A 27098-nucleotide genomic window follows, 5' to 3' on the forward strand; every position below is an offset into this window, starting at 1 on the left:
GATGATAGTTTTTCATTCCTGTATATTATTTTTGGCGCGGGGCCAAAAGGAAAAGTAGGGCCTATAAAAAAAATCTTTTCACAAAGTGCTTTCAGCTTGACCAAAATTCGACCAGACTGGAATGAATCTGGCTAATGGAATTATGAAAAAACATGCCAGTAGTGAAAGCGACTGTGCGCTTCGTCAAGACGTCTCGCGAATTTGAAGAACTTGGAAGACGCACTTTTCACTCGGTTGTTTTCTACAGCTAGCAATCAATTGTATTGCACCTTCTCGTCAATATGTTCATCTCACGTCCTTCCTGTCACGCCCTTTAGGAACATTTTATTTGAAAAGTTGACAGTATTGCCGCTATGTTTGAGTTGCGCTATTCAACGGATTGAAGTCTTTATACGTGGCAGGTTTCTTATTACGAAGCTCGATTTATCCAAATATATTCAAGGTATATATCGGCGTACTGGATTAGCTCTGGGTAATGCTTCAATTACATACTGAAGTGTAAAATTCACCCAGCTATTTTTGGGACGGTTAAGATATAGGTCAGATATGTACCAAGGTTATAATGTTCGTTCAGAGCTATTGTTCTGCTAATAAAATATTTGTTTGGCAGCATCTAACTTGAAGAGAATAACAGCCCAAACAATAGTGACTTTGGTTCAACAACACTGAAGGTCATTTTTTAAGAATTTAGCCGGGGCTCTATAAGATTAATTTATTCGCACAGTACTTGCTCGAAACAAATATTTCAGCTTACTTTTGGCAAAAAATTTAACAAATCGAATGTGGTGTAAACCACATTTCGATTTGTTTTTTACCACAATATCAACGTCAAAGGAAATGTTTTTTTCGGAGCGCGAGCTGAAAAAGGCATTGCGCGACACATTGACGCGAGCAGCGTGGTATGGATTCTTATCGACAACGGCAAATAAGCCAATCAGCTTGCGAGATTAGCAGTAATTGTGGTAAAAATTTCCTTTTTAGGAAACAGAAATTGTCAATAAAATGAATTAAGGGTAAGTTGAAAGTATTTAAGCAGACAGTTCCTCGACAGAGAATTTATCAACAGATAAGAAAGATCATCACAGTTACACAGCTTGAGCAGCTGTGAAAATAAAGTCCAAGGTACATACGTAGGGGCCCACAAATGATCCCGGCCCGTAAGTGATCCCCAAATTGTACCGCAAATGATCTCGGGACCGGAACTGATTCCACCACAAAAAGTTAGGAATGGCGTGGACTCCATGAAAAGTCTATGGATGGATACATATTTTCTTAATTATCCTAGGTGAAGAAAAGGCAAGTACCTCAGGCATAAAAGCAGCAATAAAAAACGTTTCTCATACTGCGCAAATTACTAAATTGACATGTGTCGACTGCATAAATTTTTCGTTTAGGATGCGCACTGCAAAAAAAAAAAACATGAATTTTCGAAGACGCCTCTTCCATCTAATTAACTGCTCAGAACTTTTCCCTGTACACTTGTTATACTTAGGTCCTAGATAGCCACGGGCTCCCACAAAAGTCTCTAAGATTCCTTGGTGCTAGTTACCGTAGTAAAAATGTAGTCAATCTACTTGGGAATTCTCAGTTGTCTCCAAATTTGAGGATATAGTGAATATCCTGCGTTATCATACATCTCAGGTCCGGACCCAATAAAGTCATTCAGGGAAGGATCTAGCTAAAAAGCAGATTTCAAACACAGGATTTCGTGACGTTGGATTGATTTTTAAAGTCGTGAAATTTGCTTTCAAATCGTTCATACTGCACATTCTCTTGCGTTTCATAGAGTAACTGTTGTATCAAAATATTGTATTATTATTGTAAAACTCAGAAAACTGTGAATACCAGAAATATTTAGGGATTATTATTGTTTGGCAAGGAAAAAGCTAATTAAGCGTGAGAAAATTAAACCGCAAACACCAGCGGTAATAGGCGACGTTCGATACATTAGTTCTAACATGGCTCCGAGGCTTTCAGGACGAACTTCTATGTTTGGTGGTGTTTTCTTTGTATCTAAGTCTCTTTTGGGAATTGAAAGATAAAGGAAACTTTAAAAAATTGCAATTTTGACCCGAAAGCCTTGGATCGATGTTAGAATATTGATATATCGAACGTGGCCTATTGGTTGTGGTTTTGAGGTTTTCTCGCGTGTCCTGAACTTTATAGTGATTGGTTCAGTACCAAATAAATCTTTTGGAATCAAATACAAATGTTCACTGTTTTCTGAGTTTCACAGTCATAAAAAAAGCGATTGCATAAATTTAAAATCCACTGTCCAAATTCCCGAGTCCTCACGTTTCCAAATTTTATGGCAAGCCGACCATTTCTGGTCCGGGATCATTTATGGTACAATCTGGGAATCATTTCCGGTCCTGGGATCATTTACGGTGCAATCTGGGATTCATTTGCGGTACGGGGATCATTTGCGGGCCGGGATCATTTGCGGGGCCGTAGTACTCAAAAAAATGGCTAGAGATCAGAGTCACCAAAGAAAATTTCGCTGTCGTGTAACATAATTTTAAAGTGAGGGTCTCTTTGAGGGTGCCGAATTATCGTTTATCCGAGTTAAAAAAAAAAAGTGTCCATCTCTCGGGTGACGGGTTCAGTTGCAGTTGAGCTTCGAAATTCTTCGAAAGACTTCTAAATCCTTGTTATACTACAGGTGGTTTTCGGTCGACATTCGAAAGGCTTCGAATCTTCGGACTGGTCGCAACACCTGGGATGATCCCTATAATTTTCGTGTGGTCTTGGGGCGTTCTTTGTCTACACGACCGTTGCATTGCATTAATTTTATTGACAGCTTTTCCCATCAATGTTTCTTTTTCTATTGTACGGATTGGCCAAACAAGGTCACGTTGCATCTGTCATGTGGCATCTCTGACATGGCATCTCTCACGTGGCAGACTGTAATCACGCGACAGTTAACACATCCCAGACCATAGTGAAACGTTTGTGGGGCAATTGGCCCTCTAGCTACGCAGACACTCCTTTGACTAGAAATTCTTCCCAACAAAGACGCACACAAGCAACGAATTTAATAACATGCAATCAACCGTTTTTTGGGGGGGCAAATGTAGTGTTTTTTTGTTCGTTCGCTCCAAAAAAGAACGCCTGATCACAGGTTATGAATTCAAGCCCTTCTTCAAATAAAATTTTATTTATTTCCAGCCTAAAACATTTTGAAATACCTGACATAGCTGATGGATAGAGGAAATCGTAAATACTTCATTGTTGAGAGTAATCCTTCAAGAATGGTTATATGGTGTTGATTGGTCAGAATTGGTCACGCGAGACACTATACCACGCGATAATCCTCAGCTCCAAATGATATCCTGGCTGCGGAACGCGTGCATCGCACTTGCTGTTCACAGGCCACTGACCAATGAAAATTACCGAAAACTTTACCGGTCAAATCAGTGAAGTTAAGGTCAAGGTGATAACTGCGCAGCCTATTTATTTATAGATAGATTTGATGAGAAATGACAGCTAAACAACTCTGTGAGAAGGATTATGAAACCCACAAATTACCGCTGAAGTAGTCTTCAGTGGCCTGTACGTGACAACAATCCGCAACATGGTGCAGCTTATAAAATTCTCTTTGGTTAGGGCTTATTTAAACCTAACTTCATTAGGCACAGCTAAAAATGGCCAATTGCGAGAAATGTTTACGGAACAATCAGGTAACAGACAACTCAGTGAGGGGTTGTATTCAAATTCCTCAGCTATCAGTAAAAGCACGCCATCTAAACAATGCTCTGCTATGAGCTAACCCCTACTGACTCTCAGGGCCAGGATTCCATTAATTTCGGGGCGGGGGTGCTCCCAGAAAAATTGGCTGGGAGTGTGCGGCCCCGCTTCCCAAAACCCTTACCCAATTTATCACCAAAATCTGCGATTTTCCCTACCCCCGTTATGACCTGACCAACAATTTGATACCTTATTTATGGCCATTGCGGACTGGCACAGTTGCTCTAAACATAAATTTATGAAGGGCTTTTGTTGATGGTCTTATCGATAATAAGGAAAAAGTAACTTCTTCTAAGAAACATACCCTATTTCTGACAAAAATAGCTAAAATCGATACCCTATTTTTGACCAAAAAGGCTGAAAAACCATACCCTTTGAGGCCGCATCCCCCCCCCCCCCCCCCCGCCTCGGACCATTAATGGACTCCTGTCACGATTGAGTTTTGGAACTGGAGTCTATGCAGTATATTAAAGTATGAGGTTCTACCGAGTTATATCGTTTCTATCGTTTCTCCGTAAATAAAGTTCGACAGATAAACCAAATTCTGGGCCCAGAATATCATAGGTTTCTGTCCCTGTAAATTTAAGTGACTGCGTGACGCGTTACATCAACATTGCGTGATTCCTCTCAGAATATTACATAAGATTTTTCGGTCTGGTATCTATAAATAAATCAAGAATCGATGCAAGGACAGATTTGTATTAATTGGCGCTTTAAAGTATCGTAAAGTAGTTAAGAAATAAATTTCACTCCATAAATCGCAAAAAGAAATGAAATCAATTGAAAACTGTTCAAAGCCCCTATACAGCACTGTTTACGTCACATCAACGAAATCATTGCAAGCAAGCGCATGCTCTTAGACTAAATGCAAATTTTTTTATGCGTTCTAAACATTGTTGATTCAGTCAGCAAGAATCACATACAGTACTAGATTGGATAGTCCCTGTCTTTGATTTTACAACAAGTTTTCAAATGCAAGGATTGGTTGATTCCTGACTGTAACCTCCCTGGTGTGCGTCCGGCCGGATGTTGGGAAAGGCTGTTATATCAGTTTACTTCTGTGCTGTGATAGCCAGGAGCGGGACTGAATATTGATCATGTTCGATAAGAACGTGAAAATATCAGCTGCTATCTCATACACGGTCCAGACATAGAGCTTAGCTTTGCGCCCTGCCCGAAAATTCTAAGGTAAGCGCTAGTCTGACAACAAATGATTGCTGTTAAAGCAATGTAACCCCAGTGACTCACTGACTCGCCCATATGTCGGAACATTGGGTACACGGTTTGAATTATTATCAGGTGAATATCGGGGTGAATATTGAACGTACTGAAAGTTTTTCAATGTATAATACTTCAGTTATACTTGAACAATGTGACAGTAATATAATTCTTTCGGTGGCCAGCTTTTGTCCTCGCGATCGGTTGAACCTTTCGCGTGAAAGGCTGTATTTGAAATTTTCGCTCGGTGGAGATCCCAGTGACTCTAAATTTAACTCTCCATAGGTCGCTACGTGACAGTTTCACAGTATGCATGCAGTGTGTGTTGAAGTTTGCAACTGATCGGAAATTGCGGTTATCCTCTTTAGATCGCGTTTCTAAGCATAACCAGGATCCGATAAAATTTTATTTTCTCGGCGGCATTCATCCTAATTCAAGCAAATAACACTGGGGAATAATAACAATATAAATTACCGTAACGTGAGAAATTTTGTAAACTTTGCAGTAATCAGACATTGAAGAGTTTTAAAGCTTTGTGATCGTTTTCCCCGGTCTTCCACTTTGGAGTTTTGGCTTTTGTCCTTTAGAAGTTTAGCTTTTGTTACGGCAGTGATTTTGTGTTCATTTTTAATGGATTTATTCAATGATTCGTGAAAAGTAAATAGAATTTGACTGCATGCAATCTGCCTTTTTGTCCTTTAAAAAAGGAACGTGGTTCTTAATCCCTTCATAACAAGAGTTCGTTCAACGCTTTCAATTAGGTAGAGTGATCGTTTCCCGAAATTCAATCTCTGTCCGTTGCTAGAATCAACATTTCTCAGTCGCTTTCGGCTATGCCTGAATTAATTCATAGCGCATTGTTTAGAGTTAGCGTTGTGAATAATCACGGTTTTACTGATATTATACAATAGCTAATCTCAGTACATTTTCATTAAGAATTTCTCTGTTTTATTGTTAGCGAGAAGCCCCCCTATAAATTTCCCTTGTTTAAGAAAAAAACTTAAGCGCCCAACTTACGCGTTTTTTTGCCGTGGAGGTTGCGTGACACCCCTTCAATTTCCACGACTAAAGAAAAAATAAAAATATTTATATTCGTGTACAAACTTCGCGCAAAATTTTTTCACTTTTATTGGAAACGTTTAACAAAAATAAATTTGTTCAAGTTTCGTTTTTCGACATTCACTTTTCCAATTAAAGCTGGAAGCGTGCATTTGTATCGAATTTGTAATCGAATGCGAGCCAAATGTAAACAGACTCCGTTGTGATCAAGCAAGACAATGGCTTATCTTTTCATCTCTTTGCCACTCAGCTAAGGAATTTTTTCCGCTGATGAATAGACGGTCTTACAGTGCTGTTTCTATTTTTTCACCTTGGCTTTAGTGAACTGTTTTCCTCCCTCGTGTTTAGTTTGCCATTCCAGCAAAGTTCAAGTGGAGACAAAGATCTTCGTTCAAGAATTATCCTTTTATTGACAGTCTTTCCTGTTCCTACCAATAGGGAGCTTTCAAGAAGTAATTGCTTTTATAAAAAAAATGTCACTTTAAATTAAAGTCTGCATTCTACTTTAAACATGTATCTATTTCTCGTTTCTACGTATTTCGACAGGAACCCGATCAGGAGGAACATTGCATATATTTGAGGTTTTTCAGATTGTCAGTCACAATGGCTCCCGAAGTAAAATCCAGAAACGCGAAGACAAGAAGGCTCTCTGGGCAAGCCTTACGCCTGAGGAAAAAACGCTGGCCACTAACCGGGTTAAAAGCGGACAAAAAATATGTGGGTGAGTCATTTTAGAAAATATATTATTTCACTTCTATCATGGAACAATTTGCCGCGCTGCTTCTGTTTTTTCCTTAAAAAAACATCCTGTGTATTTTTTCACCTTGGAAGGTCTGGCAATTATACGATGATATTAGCTATTTTACGTGGCAGCGGGTTAGAATGGCACAGAACAAGATCATGCTTGGCAAATTGTTTGGTTAGACAAATCTTCTGTCAACACTAAAAGCTTTACAATTCAAGTAAAAATAGTTGACAAATTTTGTTCGAAGTAGACAAATCGCCAGAATTTGTAAAGTAAACTACGCACGAAATCGAATAGAAAAGCAAAGAAGTATTTTGCTTGTCGCCGAGTCATTTGTCAGACGTTCCGTAAAAGCCTCTCCTTTAAGGCACAGCAATATCAAATCTATTGCCAGTGATAGTGAAACTATTACCAAAACAATTAGCGCTACAAAAAAAAAAGAGAGAGAAACAAGGAGAATTAACCCCATCAACCAGCTTAGCAGTGATCTGGCAGTTTGGATGCCCTAAAATTGTGCTCAGGTCAAAACGGGAACGCTTGCTAAAGAGGTTCCACACACCTCCAAAAAACCGAAAGAATCCTTTAATATCCATTCGCACATGTGGTACTACACATGTTGTCTTACATTTTTGCAGCTCAAATGTCTGATAACGCATAGAAAAGATCAGAATTTTCAGATGAACGATACTCACGACTACTCAGATTATTACTGAGAGATTTAGATGAGGCCAAAGATGACCTATCAGTTCCTCTCTGCGTTTAGCAGTGACGTATGGCAATTGATCGTATTAAGTGCAGTTAGTCAGGCATGCCATTTGTATGTCGTCTGAAATATGTTAGCGTTTACTAGTCTCACTAAAAACGGATTTAATATGGTTCTGTATGAAATCCATCACGTTATCTATATGGTCCATTAGAATAAACGCTTTAGTTGGAGAAACTGAAGTCCGTTGGCACGAAAGCCGGCTTGAAACGCTGTTTTCCTAATAAATTTCCACTCTGTTTTATTTTTGTGGGACGAAGACCCTGTTCCAAAATAATTTTCAGTTAGAATTTCATTTTGCCTGTTAAATTTCAGATTTTTTTGGTAGTCAGCGGAAAATCTCTTGATCTCTATAGGAACACCCTTGTAAAAATTCGTACGATTCTAATCAATGGCTCGTTAGAAATAGTACCTTTCAGTGGAAAGTCACTATAAAATTCCCAGTAAAACCTTTTCATTACACGCTGGGCATTTATTGGGTTGTCGTAACACTCCAATGAAAAACGTGAAACAAAACAAAGCTGGCTTCCGTGTTATCATCTCTCGCATAAGCTTGCTGGCATAAAAATGTTTTTCCATGCAACAGACTTTTATTTTCAGGTAGAACTAATAATCATCTGGAATAAACCGTGATTTATCGACTCGTGTTTTACCCTTCACTTAACCTGCCCCAGGCGTTCGGTTCCCTTGGAAAGTGGTGACCCTCAACTTCCTTGCGACAGAACAAAGTATTCTAAGCATGTTTTCCGGCTTTTCAAACCGTTGCGCGCGCTGGAAGTAGTGCCTTCGGACCATACAAAGAGTGCGAGGATACACAAATTCACCATGCAATGATTGATATGCTAAGTACAAATGACGACGGCGACCCCGAGGACAACGCCTAGTAAAAAATGAATTTGTATTTTATCTTCAAATTTCGCAGTTGTCTAGATCTGTTCAGTGTACCTGTTGGTCTCAGACCGTGACTTGCTCAAGCTAAATATGTAACGCCAGCGTTCAATTCCAAATGAAAATATGAAAAATTAGCTGCCGTCGTTCGCGTTCTCCGAAATACGTAGAACCTAGTCATTTCACGGTGTTGTTGTGCAGAGGACGGCAAAAAAATGTACAAAAATTTATTTATTTTTTACGGCCATTGTATTGTTCATTAAATCTTCTGCTCGTTGCCGTTGCCGTTGCCGTCGTGATTTTTGCTTAAGGTCCCTAGTGATTGAAAGTACGTGCTTCATTTCAAGAAGTCCGCTTTGTGCACTAAACAAGTCCAGACATGTTTTTGAGAGAGAGAAAAACAAACTGCCGCCTGGAAACTGGAGACGAGGCGGAAATTACAATTGTTTTTTTTTTCTCCCTCTTCGATCGATGATCAGGGGTTCACACTCTGCAATAATGATGAACAAACATTTTTACGTCTTAATGACATACTACAAATTATAACTTCATCAAATTAAATTGTGACGTAACCCTCTAATTACATAATGTTTTCGAAAGAATACTTGTCCTGTTTCCATCGAACGGCCTCTGATATTTTTATTACAACAGCCATTTTCTGCTAGAATTTCCTTCATTCCTCGAAAATACTGAAGTCTATGATCGAGTCTTCTACGGCGTAGTTATGTAAAATGTCGTCAAAAGTTTTTCCTTATGAGGCGAAGGAAGTCTCGAGTGATGCTTCTCCACCAGTTAATAATTATGAAGGTAAGTTAGAAGTGTTTCGTTTAGTACAATTGGTGATTTAATTTTGTTTCGGTTAATCCGAGTCTTGTCAACGGGAGATATGTTTCTTGTTTTGTTTTATTTGAAATCAGTTTCCCTTTTGTCAAGGTTTTAATTTGATGAGACTTAACGAAAAAGAATTGATTTGCATCTGGTGCGCTTTACACCAGATACCATTGGCTTTTCGAGTTTGTTGATCCGACCTGAGAATAAAGAAAATTTCGAACAGTTGCGGCAACTTTCCCTAGAGGAGTAAACGCAACAAAATCATTCGGTTGTTAACAAGAAAATTCCCTTGTTCTCCTAAAGGTGAAAAGCCAACTTTGCATTTAAAAAGCAGCTGTTTCGTATCGGAATCTTGCGTGTCTCAGACAGAGAAAACAGGAAATCACCAAGGTGTAGTCGGTGTTGCAGTTCAGGTAGTTTACCAGTCAAGCGAATAATACTCAGACCACTCCCCCTGGGTGGGAACGGTATGCTACCGTCTAGCATTTGACCATTCTCGTCCCCAATGCTACTCGTTCCACTAAAAGAAACGGAGGGGAACGTCATTTTACCTCATACGCCAGGGTGGAGAGAGACACTGTGAGAGGAAAGTGTCTTGCCGAGAACCCCAAAGCCAGTGAACAATTGTTGTCATGGCTCCTTTACTTTTAGACACATCAAGGTCATTGGAAATAAAAACCTTTCGCTAGCATCTTTCTCTTATTTGTTTTCTTTCTTTCAATCTCTTTCATTCATTTTTCCATCTCTCTTTTTTTCTTCCTGTCTTTCTTTCTTTCTTTTTAGTAACATATACGCACCGTGTCATGTCGATATTAGTATGACACGCGATTTTGTGTTATGTATACTTCTAAAAGTTAATTTGTAAATATTTAAAAAATATATTTAAGATAGTACGCGCGCTCTGGTTGATAGGTGTGTTTAGGTTAGAGTATGTAAACACGCTTGTGACAAGAAATGTTTTATAAAAACAATAGAGGACTTCTTCCCGTGTTTACATAGTCTAAATAAATAAATAGATCAATTACAATATTTAGAGAGGAAGCCACAGCAGCCTTTTGCTGGTTTTCATGTGGGTCCAATAGCCTGTCGAATTGGAATTCAGAGATGTTGGTTTTTGTGGAGGGAGGAAAACCGGAGAACCCGGAGGAAAAACCTAGGAGCAAACAAGGCGACTGAGAACCAACGACAAACTCAGCCCAAATATAGCACCGGGCCGTAATCGAACTGGTGGGAGGCGAGCGCTCTCACCGCTGTGCCATCCGTGTTCCCCAATCTAAATACTTATAGTTTATGTAAATCCCCGACTGCCTCTCGGATTTGCATAATTATCTCGAATCCTACCAAGCCCCTCGTGTTTGGACAAGTAAGCATGGAAAAAGTCCTGTATTGTTTAAAATACAGGTATACTTTAGAGGATATTACACGAGTTATGAATATTATTTTCGAGTGCTAAAATATTGTTTCTAACAAGAGAAAATAAAATTCATATCTTCAAGCGATGGTGTGATTTTCTTTTTGTTACATAGATCAACTCACTGTTTGCACAAGCAACCGTGAAAAAGCGAGCAAAGACACCATCAATATCCTCATTAGTAAGGGATACGGAAAATACACCACCCTAGCTAGTGTCGGATGTAAATTCGTTTGAATTTTTTACGAGTGGTGTATTTTCCAGTAAAACATCCGTGCCTATATAATAAATGCTGTTTACATTTTTCAAAGCAATACTCTGCCGTTACCAAGGCAATTTGTTGTAAATGAGTTTGTTTACCGAAAAGTTGAATGCAAGTTTAGATTTTGTTTTTCTTTATGAATCCGATATATTTTCTTAGCTTTGTTCTCTCCAGGCCCGTCCCAAAACGGCAGTAAATGTAGATAGCCACATATACTTTGCACTGGGAACGTAGACTTTGTCAGCACGTAACAATAATAATTTATATCTTTGTATAATTTGCTGTGATTCGAAAGCCCATTTGAAACTTGTCCGTTGTCTGGTTTTGTTTTATCCAGTCTCGTTTTTCAGCGGCAATAAACTCCTCCTTTATAGGACTTTGCGTTAAGACGTCAATTAGTGTGGTTAATATTCTAACCTATTCAATTCTATTCTAAGTTCTTCGTCCTTGAGACTTCGTTTGTTTGTTTGTTTTATTTTTGCCATATATAGATACACATAAAAATGGACTTTGATTATGATTTATTCTTTACAAATTCAGATCACCTGAAAAAAAACTACACAAAGCCTTTTACTCGAAGGAAAAATCAAATTTTGAGAAACCTAGTTTGATATTTTAACTCACTCGGCTTTCGCCATATTCTTCGCATTCAATATTTTTTTATCACAGACTGCGCGTGACAAAAAGATGGACATTCACACGTGGGAAAACCCGCTCTTTGTGAAAAATAAACCAATCACAGCGCTTTTACAACGATAACTGTCAATCACCTTTTGTTTTTAGCATCGTATGTTGACCTTGACTTGCAAATATTGAAAATTATAGACCGAAAAGGAAAAACAACGCCGCTCGTGATAAAGAAAAAAATCCCCGCTTTGAATCGTGTGACAGACTTCGGCTTGCAGATTGTCTAGTACGAGAACGGTCAGGAACTGAGTTTGTAAGAAATAGGACGAATTTTTCTCCAGAGAAGTTGCCGAGACCGCGTAGCGTGGTGGTGAAAACATCCTAAAATAGATGTGCAGTGACAATGGGTTTTCCTTGAATTGATGTTCACAATCTTGGTGAATGAATCTTCAGGAGTCAGTTGTAGGGTAAATATTTTCGTATCTATAATGGTTTTTCTATCAGAGGATATCTTTTTTCGAGAATATAACTTACATGGGTGTTTTAAACCGGCGGTTTGGTTTTTGGCTCAGGCTCAATTCAATGTGAACTTCAAATTTTAACCGCTTGTTTGTGAGGAGAAATTTGAAAATATGGACTATGTTGCGGATAGTTTCTTCTAAAAAAAGTTGTTAAAATGAGTGCTTTTATCCGGCTGTGGGAGAAAGCAGTGCTTTACAGCACAACAAGTCAAAAATACATAATTTCATACAGACTAATTTTAATGGGTACAATAGCAATATTGAAAACAACATGCATCTGAACAAGAAAATTATGTGGGACCATTTTAGTGTGAGTCTTTGTGAGTGTTTTTCCCTTCAACTTAAAGTGATTTTGTTCCGTTACCTTTTCGCTGAAATCTCGAAGAAAATCAGAGAAATACTTACATTTTGTAGTGTCATGAACGATTTTACTCGGTTGTGTCATCCGCTCACCTGAGTATAAGCATTACTACTTGCCCCCATTTGATACTTGAAACATAATCACATGACTGTCATCTTGTCGTTTTAATTAATGTCTGTGTTAAAGAAATCTTGATTTCTAGGTCATTGAGGAGATTGACTGCACAAAAAATTGCGTGCAATAGCCACTATATTTTCATGAATTTTAAACTGCTGGAGGCACGGTACATTTTGTCGCAAAACACATTTTTTTAATACATGTTTGTACAGAATGCTTTCTCCGTCGTATTGATTACAAATCACATGAAACACATGTTCTTTTATAGTTTTTTTTTCCCTGTATAGTCACCGGCGCGAGGTTGCAACGCTCGGCAATTTCCACACGGCTTGTCGTATTTTATTTTGTGCTGGTACCTGTAGATGTTAATTCAAAGACGCCTTGTTAATTCCGCGAAAATCCAAGCATGCTTAGCTTTTTGGCGTTTGATTTGGACCGTTTTACTACAATGCTGTGCATGTTGTTTAGAATGACTTGTCCTATTTTGTCTATTTTCAACAAGACATCTTGTTGTAATCCCAGCAACAGAATGAAGATTTAACCATAAGATAGCGAAATAATTAGATAACACAGCAGTTTAAAACAGTAATTGAATATATGGCCCGTGGGTTTGCGAATGAGGAAGACCCGCGCAAGCTTAATTCAAAAACTTGAACATGAAGCAACTCATAGAAACACTTAGTATTTAAATCAAGAGAGTTTGAAAGGAATGCAAATATCTCTCTAATGACCATAGCCTTATCCACCATTATTTATTATATAAAAATCGTATAATGTCATGAACTTACGGTTTGTGATTTTATTTTATTTTTTCATAGCTACTTTGTTGTCATCGGATGCCGTTTCAAACATGCATCCCACAAGCAGCAAATCCGAAGACCGAGAGTCAATTTTACTTAACGACGAAGAAGGAATGGTGGAACTGAACTTGGAAGATCCATGGGTGCGAAGGGAGGATTTTAAGCCCAAGAGGCGTGGTCGTGCTTTTGGTGAGTGTGAAAGAGATTACTTAAATTCAAATCGATATTTAGCTAAATATTCATTCAGAGTTCTTTTTATTTTAGGGTCATATTTTAACCGAGCGGATAGTGTAGCTAGTCAGGATATATATACTCCTGATTCGTTAAACTACGTTTAGAAATGACGAGTCGATCTTTCTGCTCCTTGTTAATCAACCTGTTACATTGTTGTCAAACATTTCAAAAGAATGTGTTCTGTTGCATAGCAACTCCTGCCTTTCTTTCAAAGCGCATGCTCTTAGAAGATTCATGTTTAAATTTTAACTTGTATAGATTCATCCTCTCAAAGGTTTTTTAGAAACTATTTACAATGATTATTACATTATCGATACAAAGACTAAAGCAGACATTTTTACTAGAAATCGTTGTTTAATTTTTAACTACAACTGTAACAAGTTCACCCTAATGAAACTTCACGATCATTTGAATAGCTTTCAAAGTACTTTTTAATCATTGAATTGCTTTGATGAAAAAGTAGTGAATTATCAATTTGAAGCCGTTTGATTGATAAGCTAATCGTCCTGTTAAATTGGGAAAGCTCGCGTTTTCGGTCGTGTTAGACCCCGGAGAGGGGGTACTTCCAGAAAAGTTGGGTGGGGGTGTGCGGCCCACTTCCCAAAATCCTTACTCTATTTATGACCGAAATCTGCGTTTTTTTGCTACCCTATTTACGACCTGTCCAAAAATTTAATAGCCTTTTTATGACCGTTGCAGCTGACACAGTTGCCCAAACAGTTTGTATGAAAGGCTTTTGTTGACGGTTTTATTGATAAAGATGAAAAGGTAGCTTCTTCTAAGAAACATACCCAATTCAAGACTAGAGTGCTAAAACCATGCCCCATTTATAACCAAAATGGCCAAAATCGAGACCCTATTTATGACCAAAACGGCTGAAAAGCCTTACCTTTTGGGGCCGCACATACCTATATAGCCCATATAAGGTAGCACCCCCCCCCCCTCCGGGTGTTAGACCGACGTAAGACCCAACGAATGGGCCCGTCCGCTGGAAGCTACAAAACAATACCTTTGAAGTAAATTTCAATAACTGAGCCTAGAAACTGTATTTGTTCTGTTCACAGATGTCCAGAGACACTCTCCTGAGCTGGCTGAAGACTCGCTCTCTCCTCATCAAAGACTTCTTGACGAAAACAAAGAGCTCTTTGCTCAAGATGATCCTCCAGTCGAGTTTAAGAGCTACAAAAGACGTTTCTACATCTTGTTGTTATTTTCTGTGATTGGTTTCAGCCAGTACTGCGCATGGAACACGTATGGGCCCATCGCCACTACAGCTAAACTGGTTTTCGATTGGACAAACACGGAAATTGCCTTCTTAGCTAGCATGGACCCAATAACATATTTATGCACCATGCTCTTTTTCTCCTGGATGATGGATGAGAAAGGTATTGGTTGAAAAACAAATAGGGCATAATGCACTGTAGTTCTGAGTTACTGTCATTAACCAGGGAGGGACAGTGGATTGTCTATTTTTTTTTTGTGCTCTGTAATCTGCGTCAAATGTTAGAGAATCAAACCCTTCCAAGGCCACTTTTTTGTTTTGCTCTTGGGAAGGGCATCGTATACTGTCGTAATGCCTTTCTCTGGCTTCTCTGCCGAGCAGGAGTACGGGGGGAACCTGTGATGGACTAGCCCCCTCCCCCCTCCCCCTTATCCTTATCATTGGCCTTAAAGAGTTGCTTGCAAATATGGGCGAAATTTAAGGATACTCTCAAGTCTAACGGAACAAAACACGTAGTTCCTTTGACGTCTCGCCGAACGTACAGGTTATTTGTTCAAACTTCAAAAGGTTGATAAACATTCGCCTAAATTGAAGTTTTCTATGAAGGCGTTGACTTTTTCGTGCTTAATATGTGCTCTAAACCTATATTTTGCTCAAAAGTTACTCAGAAAGACAAATTTGCTCGAGGTTACTAGAACCGCAAAAAGTTGCTCCAAACGCCAAAAGTTGCTCAAAAGTTGGCAAGGACAATCGGGACAGGCCTACTTGCGTTTCTATTACTAAAAAACCGCATATTTTGGAGGCGTCTTGACGAATGTTGTTGACAAGGACCTCTCTTTTGATTGACAGGTCTAAGACGGAGCGTACTTATTTCCTGTGCGTTCATGTTCGTTGGAACTGGACTCAGATGTGTTACGTCACATCCGTCATACGTCATATGGTAAGGTTGATTGAATGTCACCGTTCAATGATTCCGCGAAAAAAAAAACGTTCAGATATTTATGTTTTAACGGTATTTCTTCAATTTGCGGTAGGAAAGTAAAAGCTGTTTACCAGGTTAGGTTTGTGGGCGATAAACTGCTTTCGTCTGCATGTTTTCAGTTTCCATTTCTCTTGTATAAATACTAAAATATTTTCTTCTTCCACCGTGTTAATAATTATATTATCTTTTGAATACAGTCCTCCTTTGTTTTTAACTTCCCTTTCTTTTGAAAATTGATGTCTATACAAATAATTGCTGTTTTCTCCATAATTTTAAGTTTTACCTTTCTTTCACTTCGAAAATCTTGGATGCCATTGATCGTTCTGTATCTTATCTTCACGGCGCAGGACCATGGGAGCCGGTCAACTGTTGAATGGTTTAGCGGGACCAGTCACTCAAGCTGCGCCCACACTCCTGTCGTCGACTTGGTTCCCATCTGAACAGCGGACTACTTCAACAGCCGTGGCTGCTCTTTGCGGGTCAATGGGTGTGGCCATATCATTTGTTGTTGGTCCGTTAGTTGTCAAGGATATCAAGTATGAACTGGAAAGAATGATACCTGATAGAGGAAACGTGTCTGGAAACCTAAGGTGAGCGCTTTTTTAATGTGTAGTCTCCACGTGACATTTGTAGGCTCTACTGACAGCCCTCTATCACGAAAGCCGCTCTCTGATTGTCTTCGCTACTCACTATCTATTCTGTTGTAGATAGTGCGTAGCCTAATAGCACGCGCTTGCTCACAAACTGGTGGCCGCTTCTTTGCGTTTTCGAAGTGTCTGTGAAGAGGATGGTGATTAAGATATAGTTTTGAACGAAAAGTAGATTATTAGATTATTTCTATGGTTGACAGTTATCACGCGATAGAATTCTCGAGCTCATAATCTAGTCATTAACCGAAAAAGTATATCCAAGGGAAAACTTCGAGTTCAAATTAACGGGGAGTTCGAGATAAGTGAATAACGAGGTTCTACTGTAAATTCCAACTGAACTGAAATTTAAGTCTTTTTTTCTCTCTCACGTCGTTGTTTCTGTGTTCCAGGCATGCGCGTCCAGTTTATTAGCTGTTTCAATAGCAATTTCTCACTGGAGTTAGAATTATTTTACATCTTAAATATTCGTGTTTTACTTCTCTTTTTGTAGTGATACACTAGACTTGTACCTCGATGGGAATACTTTGTATTCAGGTGAGCTACGTACAAATACCTTTTTTTGCCAAACGCGAATATATCTGTGACGTCACATATTATCATTGAACAAAAAGCACTCACGACTATCATTTAAATGTGCAATCTGATTGGCTACACAGGGGCCAACTAACGAGCGATAATTTTTATTGGCTTCACCTGACATCGCCCGGTAACTTTCACCCGATAGAAATCTCGAGCTCACCGTCCAACTGTTCAACACGATGTGTTTGCCTTCTTGTTTGTTTGTTTGTTTGTTTATGTGTTGTTTGCTTTTGTTGAACATGCATCTGACAGACATGACATCAGTACATGGTTTCAGATATATATTTTTCACTCAATCAAAAAAATTGCTTTTGACTCTAACGTCGTGTGATAACTTAACTCGTATTTATTAATTACACTTTTCTCTGCGATAAATACATCAACTAAATTACAAAACAACAACAACCGCAATGAAGATGGAGATGGCGGGAGATGACTGACATTTCAGGCTAAAATGGAGACATCCAGAAACGCCTAAGCTCCATACTTGGGTTACTCCTGTTATTATGTTATTATTTCTATTTCATAATATTTATCTGCTTGTTTTCTATTTTCCAGACTCCATCTATAGAGACGCTAACTACTACTGGCCATTAGACGAAATAAACATCACAATAAAAAATGTCCAGGCCGTCAAGAAGGATAGAAAGGACACTAACAACATTCCGCCGTCGCTTACTTCCGGTGACTACTGGGAAGCGCAGGTCAATAAGGCAGTTAAAGACTTGAAAACAAAGCAGGAAGGGCGTTTATTCAATAACTGTGTCGTGTCACAAGGAGTTGTCAATCAAAGTTTACAAACAGATGGCAAAGGAGCTTGGGTAAATTTTGGCGGTTTTATTAACACGTGTGTGAGTAACCCATCTCTATGTCCGAATGGTCTCACTGTGGCGTTGTGGATTAAGTACCAAATACTCGACGATAACGGGCTGCAGTATTTCATGGGAACCAGCGGAAACAAGGATGGTTTAAGGGGATTTCTGATATATCAAGATTTCCCATACGACAGAGAAGACCATTTAGCCATCAAAGTAGAAAACGGTTCGGTGTTGTGGAAACGGAGCTTTGCCGTACCACGTAACAACTGGACACACGTGACGTTCACGTGGGATGAACGTGACGGTCTTGAAATCTACGCTAATGGAACCTACGTGGGAGGGGACCCCAAGGGGAAAACCACTCAACCTAAAGACAATTATCATACGACGTTTACTCTGGGAAGGCCAAATAATGAATTTGTCTTTTCAAAAGCCGCTTACGATGAAATAGCGGTATGGGAAAGAAAACTTCATCCAAGAGAAATTGAAGCAGTTTTTCAACGCACTGCGAAAATTGGACTAAGTCCTGATCTAGAAAAAGGTAAGATTAAACACCTAACCACAGTACTGTGCATTTTTACTCGTATGAGCTGTTAAACACTGAACCCAAGAAATAGATAAATTACTTGCATCTCAGAATTGCTCTTCAGCTGGACATGGGAAAACAGCAGTAAATTCCGCATATAAAGAAGAACAATTCACCGTCGCGGTTCTGTGTTCTAAAAAGGCCGGACGTGGTGTTTTCACGTTGTTTTCCTCGGCCGGGTTCTTCAAAGCCTGATAAGCTAACTCAGGATTAGCGACAGGTTTGATATCAGGGTTGTAACTTTTCGGTGAGGTTTTCTGTTTATATTGTTTGTCCTTCAGTTTTGAATTTGAGTAATCTCAAACTGCGCAAAACATAAGCCGTGAGAAACATTTTTATAGAAGAGAAATGCATACCTCGGTTAACCTTTAATCCTGGCCTTAGCGTATAGCGCATGCGCAGAGCCATTAAACTGCTCGTTAAGATCTTTCAGTTTCTCGACGTCTTCGTTGGCATTGCAGATGTGATAAAGAATTTGTTCATACTTAGCGTGCGTATATCGAGTTATGGATGCACGCGGGAAGTTTGGAGAGCACGAAAGAAGCGTAAGAGTTGCTCGAGGCGATAGCCGAGAGCAACTGTAGCTTCTTGAGTGCTTCCAAACTTCCCAAGTCCATCCATAACTCGATATACGCACAGCTAAAAGCATGAACCAATTCTTTTATAACATGGCGACAACAGCTCGGGCGCCAAAACATGTTTTATTCGTGATTGACTACAAAGTCACAATGCACGGTGAAGGAAAACAAAGATCATTAGGATCCTGCCGCCACAATCAGTGGAGCAACGGTCGAACGAAAACGCTTAACCTGGTTTCTAAAATTGTCAATGAAAAATTCGCTTCTTCAAATTAATTATAACGAAAATGTAGCAAACAAAGTCACAAATACTCAATGAAATTGTAGACAAACAAAGTCAAAATACTCAAGTTTAAGTAAACATCTTAACTTAGCAAAAGTCAAAGGCTCGAAGTATAGGGTTTGGATTGTTCAGAATAATCTTCACATTGCCGAAACTTAAACAAAAGGAACTTGCACTAAACTCGACGTAAATTTGCAGCTGAAATGAAACTGCCACGTTATTTTATTGAGCACGACCGTGCGTACATAAAGATTTTTACCATGATGGCGCAATAGGAATTAGATAGAACCAGCGCGCGCGCTATGCTATAATTTGGTAATTTTACGATAACTGCAGAAATTCTCGCGCGCTCATTGGCTAATTGTTATTGTCAATAAGCGGACAGACACATGAATTTATAATTTTTGCGATGCGTCAACAAACGAGAGCGGACAATTTGACAATTTGTTATCGTAAAACACAAATTGATGTCAGTTTTTAATGCTTCTGTCCTGTTATTGACAATGAATTTCGTCATCACATTGTCGAAGTAGTCTGCAGATCTGACGAAATTCATCATCAATAACAGGACAGACGCATGAAAAACTGACGTCAATTTGTTATTTCGAGTCTAATCGGTAGAGTTTGTCGCGGCGGAGTTTTTGCACGAAAATCCCAGAGTGTTCTGAACATCATGAGAACTTCATGCTGCTCAAAAACCTTTGATAGAAACCTGGACCTTATGGTCAGTCACTCATTTGTTGGGTTGTTATTAAACAAAATAAACTACATTAGTGTTAAGCCTCCTCCCACGGCTCCCGGTCGGAATGCCAAAACCGCCCGAGAGGCGGCGGTAATATTCGTGGGCTACAGAACTGTCGATTGTGTTCATTTGTTGATTTTTGTTTTTTCTTTTCTGTTTTCAGCAAAAGCAAGACTGATCAAGGAAGGCAAAAGCGAAATTATGGCTTTATTATATGTCGGTATGTAAGCCTCAAAATACGCCATAATCCCGATAGTTTATAATTTTTTTGTTGTGTTTCTCGCCAGTCTCTTTCGAAAGAGGAGTCAGTGGGTTAAATACTGTACAAGAGTGCGTCTGTTGTTTGTTATTTACTCACTTATTTTTTTTTTTTTTTTTCATTTTTGTTGTAGAATTTGCTGTGGTGACGTTCCTTTTCGTTCTAGTCTTGATATATTTTCCAGACAAGCCTCCGTTGCCGCCGAGTAAATCGGCCAAGAGAAAGAGAGATGATTTCTTTGCTGGCGCCAAACAAATACTGAAGTAAGGAAAACAAAACGAGCTTATTACAAATATTTATCATCGTCTCTATCTTTAGAAGAAACACTTTCTTGATTTTGTCAAACTTTTCCTATACTTGTTCGTTGATAGCTGTAAGTCTGCATACGAGCTGGCTTGCGATCAGGCATTTTTTTTTTCATTCTTGTCTTCTCAGATCGCAGGTTACATACGAGCTAAGTGGCCCACCAGGTCGGCATTTATCTTAGGTTTGACCAGCGTGAAGTGACAAGGAGTATTTCTACTCCCCCCTGGATGAGATGCTGGTCCATTGCAGGGTACCCCCCCGCATTAAATTCACCGGTACCAATTAATAAACCTCGGCGGATATAGGCACTGTGAGAGTAAATTGTTGCCCAAGAACACAACATTATGTCCCCGGCCAGGGCTTGAACCCGGACCGCTCGATCTGGAGACAAGCGCACTAACCATGAGGCCACCGCGCCTCCACAGATCTTTTAATGTCAGTTTTGAGAGTTTGCTTTCCATCAACACGATATCACTTAGTGGATAATTTTCTTTATCCTCGCCACCTGTTAGCTTGATAAAGTATAGGTATTTTGTTACGTGAAATTAGTTTTTGATCAGTCTTGAGAATTAAAGGTTTAACGTCTTTCGTGTCAGTCTCATGTTCGTATCAATCAGTCCTTCGGCGATGATTTAGGCGAGAAAGTGATTGAGATTTCAGGCTTCGTGCAATGAGATTTTCTTGTCTTTTTATTATTATTAGTTTAGTACGTTATTACAAAGCGCCTGTATGCAATAGGCTCTCTCCCCGAGGCTCTCTCACTGTTTAGCTCGCTGAAGTGATTTCCTTAGGTAAATCCTAACTTTTGCGGTGAATATTTGTTCACAGGAATAAGCAGTTCTGGACTCTTGCGCTGGTTTACGGAGTCACAACTGGTATGTTCTGCCAATACATATTGCATAGTAATTTTTACGTACCCTGTATGCCCTTCAAATCTCATAACATTTACAACCTCGCATGCTACACAAGCCATTGTTTTGAGAACATATTTTCCTATATCTTTAATACTTTAAATAAAGCTCGACTGTAGATCAAAGACGGGTTGAGGCGCAATAGGGACTTTGTCGACTTTGACAGCCTCAGGACAGCTGAATTGTGAGAAAGACATAGCTGCAATTTGACCCTTCTAATCAAAGCAAAGGTGTTGTTGTTGTCTTCTCCGATCTTCGCCAATGAGATGAAAACTGCGAACCAATCTCGAACTTCACAGCGATCAAACGCAAAAATCTAACACCACTTCTGATTTTCGTTAATTCGAAGTACAATACAATACCCAAATGGGTTTTTCACAATTAATTTACATCGAGTAAAAAGGAAAAATGTCTAATTACATTCATATTAAAAACACGTGATGGATGGCTTATAAAACATTAAAATTAATAAGCCTATTAAATTATCACCACAACCGACTTAAATCTACATACATCTTACTCGACACCTTTCACGTCTCGCACTCTTCTCGAAATGCGAGACTGAGCGCGAGTTCTTAGTTGCAACAGAAAGATTATTCCAAGTGAGTTTGAAAGGAAAATGTACAATTGGTGATATGTTTTCCCACGCATTCAGTCAATTATGTGTTTTCCCGCGCATTCAGTCGGTCACATATTTTCCTGTGTATTCAGTACATGTTTTTGTACGCTTTTTATCAGTTCTTAAGTCAATAAATAAATTAACTGATACAGGATAAACTGTTGATCTAATCCTTGTCTCTAGGTGTATACAGTGGTTGGGGCGCCTCCTTAGCAGTTAATCTAGAGACATTTTCCATCGGACAGGTAGGTGCAGTAGTTTTTAAGGCTTATACTAAACTATATTCAAATTTGAAAACTGTTACGAAAGGAAAACGCTCCAAAACTGTATGCATTAAACTCTGAAATGATCAACTTCAACATCGAGATGGTAAATTTAATACGTTTGAGGACCTGAAAACGCGCCCTAAATATTTCAGGCTCCCTCACAGCACCAATAATATATTTTTTATAATTAGTTGACTCGAAATTATATATTATATTATTTTAATAATTCAGTCGATTCTTTTCTTTCAGAGTGAGGCTGGCCTGATCGGGTTTTATGCGACATTAGCCGGTATTGGAGCTGGTTTGATTCTGGCGAGGTGCGCTGACCTGTTTGGCGGGAAAATGAAGGCTCTTCTGCTCGTGTTGTTCTTCGGAGCCTCGGGCTGTTTCTTGTGGTTCTCACTTCTCTGTTTAAGGATGATAGAGTATGACGACGGTAAGTTAAACTCAACACGAATAGATGAGCTTGGGAACTGGTGCCTTGTAGATCGACAGGGGCCTGGGCATTTCAGGCACAACAGGGAGGTATCCATAGCAACCCTATCCAGCCTAAATAGGTTCTTGATCTTAAGGGGCCGGAATGGACGATGCTTCAACATAAGGGCCCTCATCACTAACCCACGTTTCCTGAGTTTCCTGAGTTACCTTGTCGAATAATGAAAATTGTTTAATTTTGAATTAATAAATCTAACATGCGACGCGGCACTATTCTCGTCAGTGGATCTTGTTAAAAGTAGTTCTTGTCTAAACGTTACCTGCAAAGCTGTATTTTAGTAAAACGGAGGGTTCCAGTTCGAATGGATATTGTATGATACGTGTAAATTCTCCCTCCCCCCTCCCCCACCTTTCAAACGGACAATCTGTCATCAATAGCTTGACTTCGTTGCTTCTTGCCTTCCAATTTACCCATCATGCATCGATACTGAGAGACAGAGCCAAGAGGACAACGAAGACCCAACTCACGCTTGCAGTATTTACTCTAACCCATCGTTCGCAGACAACCCTGGCAGATGTAGGCAAGATCACAATTGAGTTGCGGCTTCGCTGTCTAAAAAAACTCCATTCTCAATTGACGTGTACTTCGCATTTCAGATGCCCTGTACAAGTCTAGTATTTTAGGCGGATTTTTCGTCAGTGGAACGATTCCTCTATTCTACGAGCTCACAGTTGAGTCCACATACCCAGTGGCTGAGGGCGTCACAACAGGAGCCTTGACACTCATAAACAATTCCTTCACTGTCATCTTCTTGTTTGTCTTGATGATACCAGGAGTCGGTAAGAGCAGTTTTGATTTGATGTTCTCAAACTCATTAATAATTCATCAAGTTAAAACAAAGAAAGGAGGCTTCGATACCCGGTCTTAATTAGCATTAATTAGCATTTACTTCTCCGTTTACTCCTTAGTTTTTGTTTCGATTAAGAAGGTATATCAAACAGTCGAGACACTGTTTCATCGACTGTCCAAACACTTCGAATTTGGTCAAAAATACTCCACTTCGCGTCGTATTTTCAAGTCTGTCTTTCGTGTTTGATATATTACATAACCCAGTGACTGTCGAGAGTATTTTATGGGTTTGTGGTTCTTCGTGTGATGTGTAACTAGTATGTTGTCTTTTCGTTCAGACAGTAGTATATAAATCAAAACGAGGGAGTTTAAGAAACCACGACGGTGCATTTCTTTGCCGTTTTCTGCAAAAAAACAATGCGAAACGACCAAATTCTTCGTTGTCTGGGGAACGTGGACCACGACGGCTTATTTTTCAAATTTCTATTTTCTATATCTCCTCCCCCCACAGGCACTGAATGGATGAACTGGTGTATGTTTGGAGCATGCGCGGGCTGCATTCCAATTCTGATGGGCTTCCATGAAAACTACCGCAGGCTCAACATTGACAAAGAAAGTTCGTCAAAAGAAGACGAGACATCAGGAGAAGTCGACAAAAACCTGAACAGACTCAAGTCTCCTATTGGTTCAATTCTTTCTTTTACGCACGTAGACGAGCTCGTTCACAAGCTAAAAAAGGCCAGGGAATCTAACATTTAACTTGTATTTATATTAGTTAAAAATGCACCAGTATTTATGAACAAAATGGGGTACAAGTTACCCACTTAAGGTGATCTGTATCAAGTTTGGGTGGGGTCAATACTTAATTATTATAGATAGGATAATATCATTTTAAAACATTTAGGTCAAAATGCATTTAATCATTTACAGAGTGGCATGGCAATACGTAAACATCTAGGACTACTAGGAATGTTAATATTTTGACTTAAAGGAGTTCTGCATATTGTGTATTACCTCGATACTGTATTAAATGAAGAAAATTGTCTCTAAATTACGGAATAAAAGTATATAAATTCGTACTAATTGATAAAAATTTAAAAGGAAGCAGGGAAACTCGAGCTCTGTTTTTTCATCGTGTAATCCATCGCAGGTTAATGATAGGAAAATCAATTTAATGATTTCCAGAATTTCTATCATTTATTGAGCATTGTTCTACAAATCAAGTATTTGTTGATTTCTGATATTGGTATCTACCTGGTGCGCTTTATATGATAGTTATTTTACAAATTATATCACTAAAAGACGCGCTGTCTGGTTCGAATTTCCAGGGGTAATACATGGGGGAATTGATATTTTTATTTTCAATTGATAAAATATTTTGAGTTACAGTAGTGGAATTTTTTAACATAATACGTAAAAAAGACAACATAAAAGAATTTTAACAGAGGTTTAGCCATTGTGGAACTTTTTAATCTTGGCGTGTAAGGTGCAGGCTTTATTCATAATTTTAATGCAGAGTTTTCAGATATACTAGGAACGTGAAAATGTTCTATTTATATCTCCTCAGTAGAGAAAAACGTTAAAAAGTGTAAATAGAGAAAAGTACTTGAATAAAGAATAGAGAATTTTAACCTGTCGACACTGAAGGACTTTTTAAATCAAACGACTTTTAAAGTAAAACGTAGAAACCCGGACTGAACCTGCTAAGCTAAAGGTTGGCAAAGTCTGATTTACGAGCCAAGTGGCCCATCAGGCCGGCGCTTATATTATTTCTGGTTTCACTAGCATGAAGCAACTAGGAGTGTTTCTACTCCTCCCTGGATGGGATGTTAGTCCATCGCAGGGTTACCCCCAGCATGAAATTTGCCGGTACCCATTTATACACCTGGGTGGAGAGAGGCACTTTGAGAGTAAAGTGTCTTACCCAAGAACACAATACAATGTCCCCGGCTAGGACTCGATCCCGGACCGCTCGCTCCGGAGACGGGTGCACTAACCATGACGCCACCGTACCTCCACATACTAAGCTGTGCTTTGCCAAAAAATTGTGAGAAGCCAAAACACTCTGAAAGGATTCAAGACTCGAGCGACGAAAAGCCATTCATTGTATTGCCTTACCTTTTTTCACGCTGTAATGATGTTTTTCAACATTACATTGTAGGAAGTTAACGAATTGCCGTGCTATCTATAGTCAGCATGTAGCATAAATATTTGATTAGGTTTTCGAAGGGAATCAATAATTTGTAAAATATGATGGCTCATGGAGCAATGCAACTTAACAAATACGTAACAATAACTTTGATCCTGCGCTTCCCCTCAAGATAGCAAAAATCCCTTTTAATTCTGTAACGTTGTAAAGGCATGCTGAACTCTGATATGAATTCTTTTGATTTAATTACTAAGTATAAACGTAAACATTCTTTGGCCGTGTACACTGGCACATCCCTTGTTTCAACCATTTATATTTTAAAACCACAAGTGCGCGAAAGTTAAACATGATTACTTTTCGCTCTTCGACTTTTCCTAGGGGTCTCATTTCGCAAAGGCGGTCGAAATCCGCTACAAAGAGATGGACCCTAGCCTGGTCCAATTGAACACTTGCACGCGACAGTACTGCACTGGTGTGTGCAAGCAAACTATTTACTAGGGACCCGTTTTCTGTTTTCTGTCCACACTAGACCGGAGGAATTTGAAAACGCAACAATCAGCGGTCATTTTGGATTGGTATTTGAGGAAAAATCCATGATTATCGCGAATGTTTTCCGTCCACATGGAAACGACAAGCTGGCGTTGAAGAAGGTTTTCGAAAAGCTCCATTTTCGTGACGAATTAGTGTGGACGGTAGGCCTAACCGTAGAAATAAAGCTACGTTTTCAAATTCCTCCGGCGTAGGGGCCTAAGCATCAGACTTTTCTTCGATGCATCGTCGAAGTCGATTCCACTTTTTGTAAAACAATAAAAATTTTACTTTTCTCTCAAATATCAATTACAATCCAGTAATTACCAACTAACTACGCAACTATTCACAATCCAGTAAAAACTTGGCTTTGACTTCTACTGTCAACAATCAGCCATTACGAAATTCTACAGTAGTTTTTTTAAACATTGAACTGTAAAATTGCAATGTTTCAACAAAGCATATGATCTTACATTAATATATGAAAAAAATGATTTCCAGTATAGTCCAATAACATAACATTAAGAATTAAATGAAAATGAAAAAAATTCTTCAATTACATTGCTAACTGTAGGACTGACTACTGATAAGGGGAGAGGGGACATTTTACAACCAGGATATAAGATCGGACTTCAAAAATATAGTATATATAGTATTTCACGAAGAGCATCGTTTAGCTGACTTACCTATTTCCTTAACTATTTGATTAACGTAGTCCGATCGAAGCCTAAAGCGGGGTGTCACGTTATTT

General features: G+C 39.1%; 1 protein-coding gene across 2 annotated transcripts; it reads left to right on the forward strand.

Annotated features, from left to right (window-relative positions):
- Positions 1–4498: 4498 nt before the first annotated feature.
- LOC145485897 (solute carrier family 49 member 4-like) lies at positions 4499–26319 on the forward strand. Of its 2 annotated transcripts, XM_081464551.1 has the most exons (15): positions 4499–4935; positions 6571–6745; positions 13369–13539; positions 14649–14969; positions 15656–15746; positions 16136–16378; positions 16929–16972; positions 17576–18376; positions 20188–20244; positions 20417–20546; positions 21418–21464; positions 22303–22364; positions 22635–22821; positions 23478–23660; positions 24182–26319. In XM_081464551.1, exons 2-15 carry the CDS (start codon positions 6628–6630, stop codon positions 24427–24429), a joined length of 2703 nt encoding a protein of 900 aa, XP_081320677.1. In that variant the 5' UTR covers positions 4499–4935; positions 6571–6627; the 3' UTR covers positions 24430–26319. The 2 variants fall into 2 exon arrangements, with proteins under 2 accessions (XP_081320677.1, XP_081320678.1); XM_081464552.1 differs by lacking the exons at positions 4499–4935; positions 6571–6745 and adding an exon at positions 6775–12018.
- The last annotated feature ends 779 nt before the right edge of the window (positions 26320–27098 follow it).

Source organism: Orbicella franksi, chromosome 4, assembly GCF_964199315.1.
Source record: "Orbicella franksi chromosome 4, jaOrbFran1.1, whole genome shotgun sequence".
Classification (NCBI taxonomy): domain Eukaryota; kingdom Metazoa; phylum Cnidaria; class Anthozoa; order Scleractinia; family Merulinidae; genus Orbicella; species Orbicella franksi.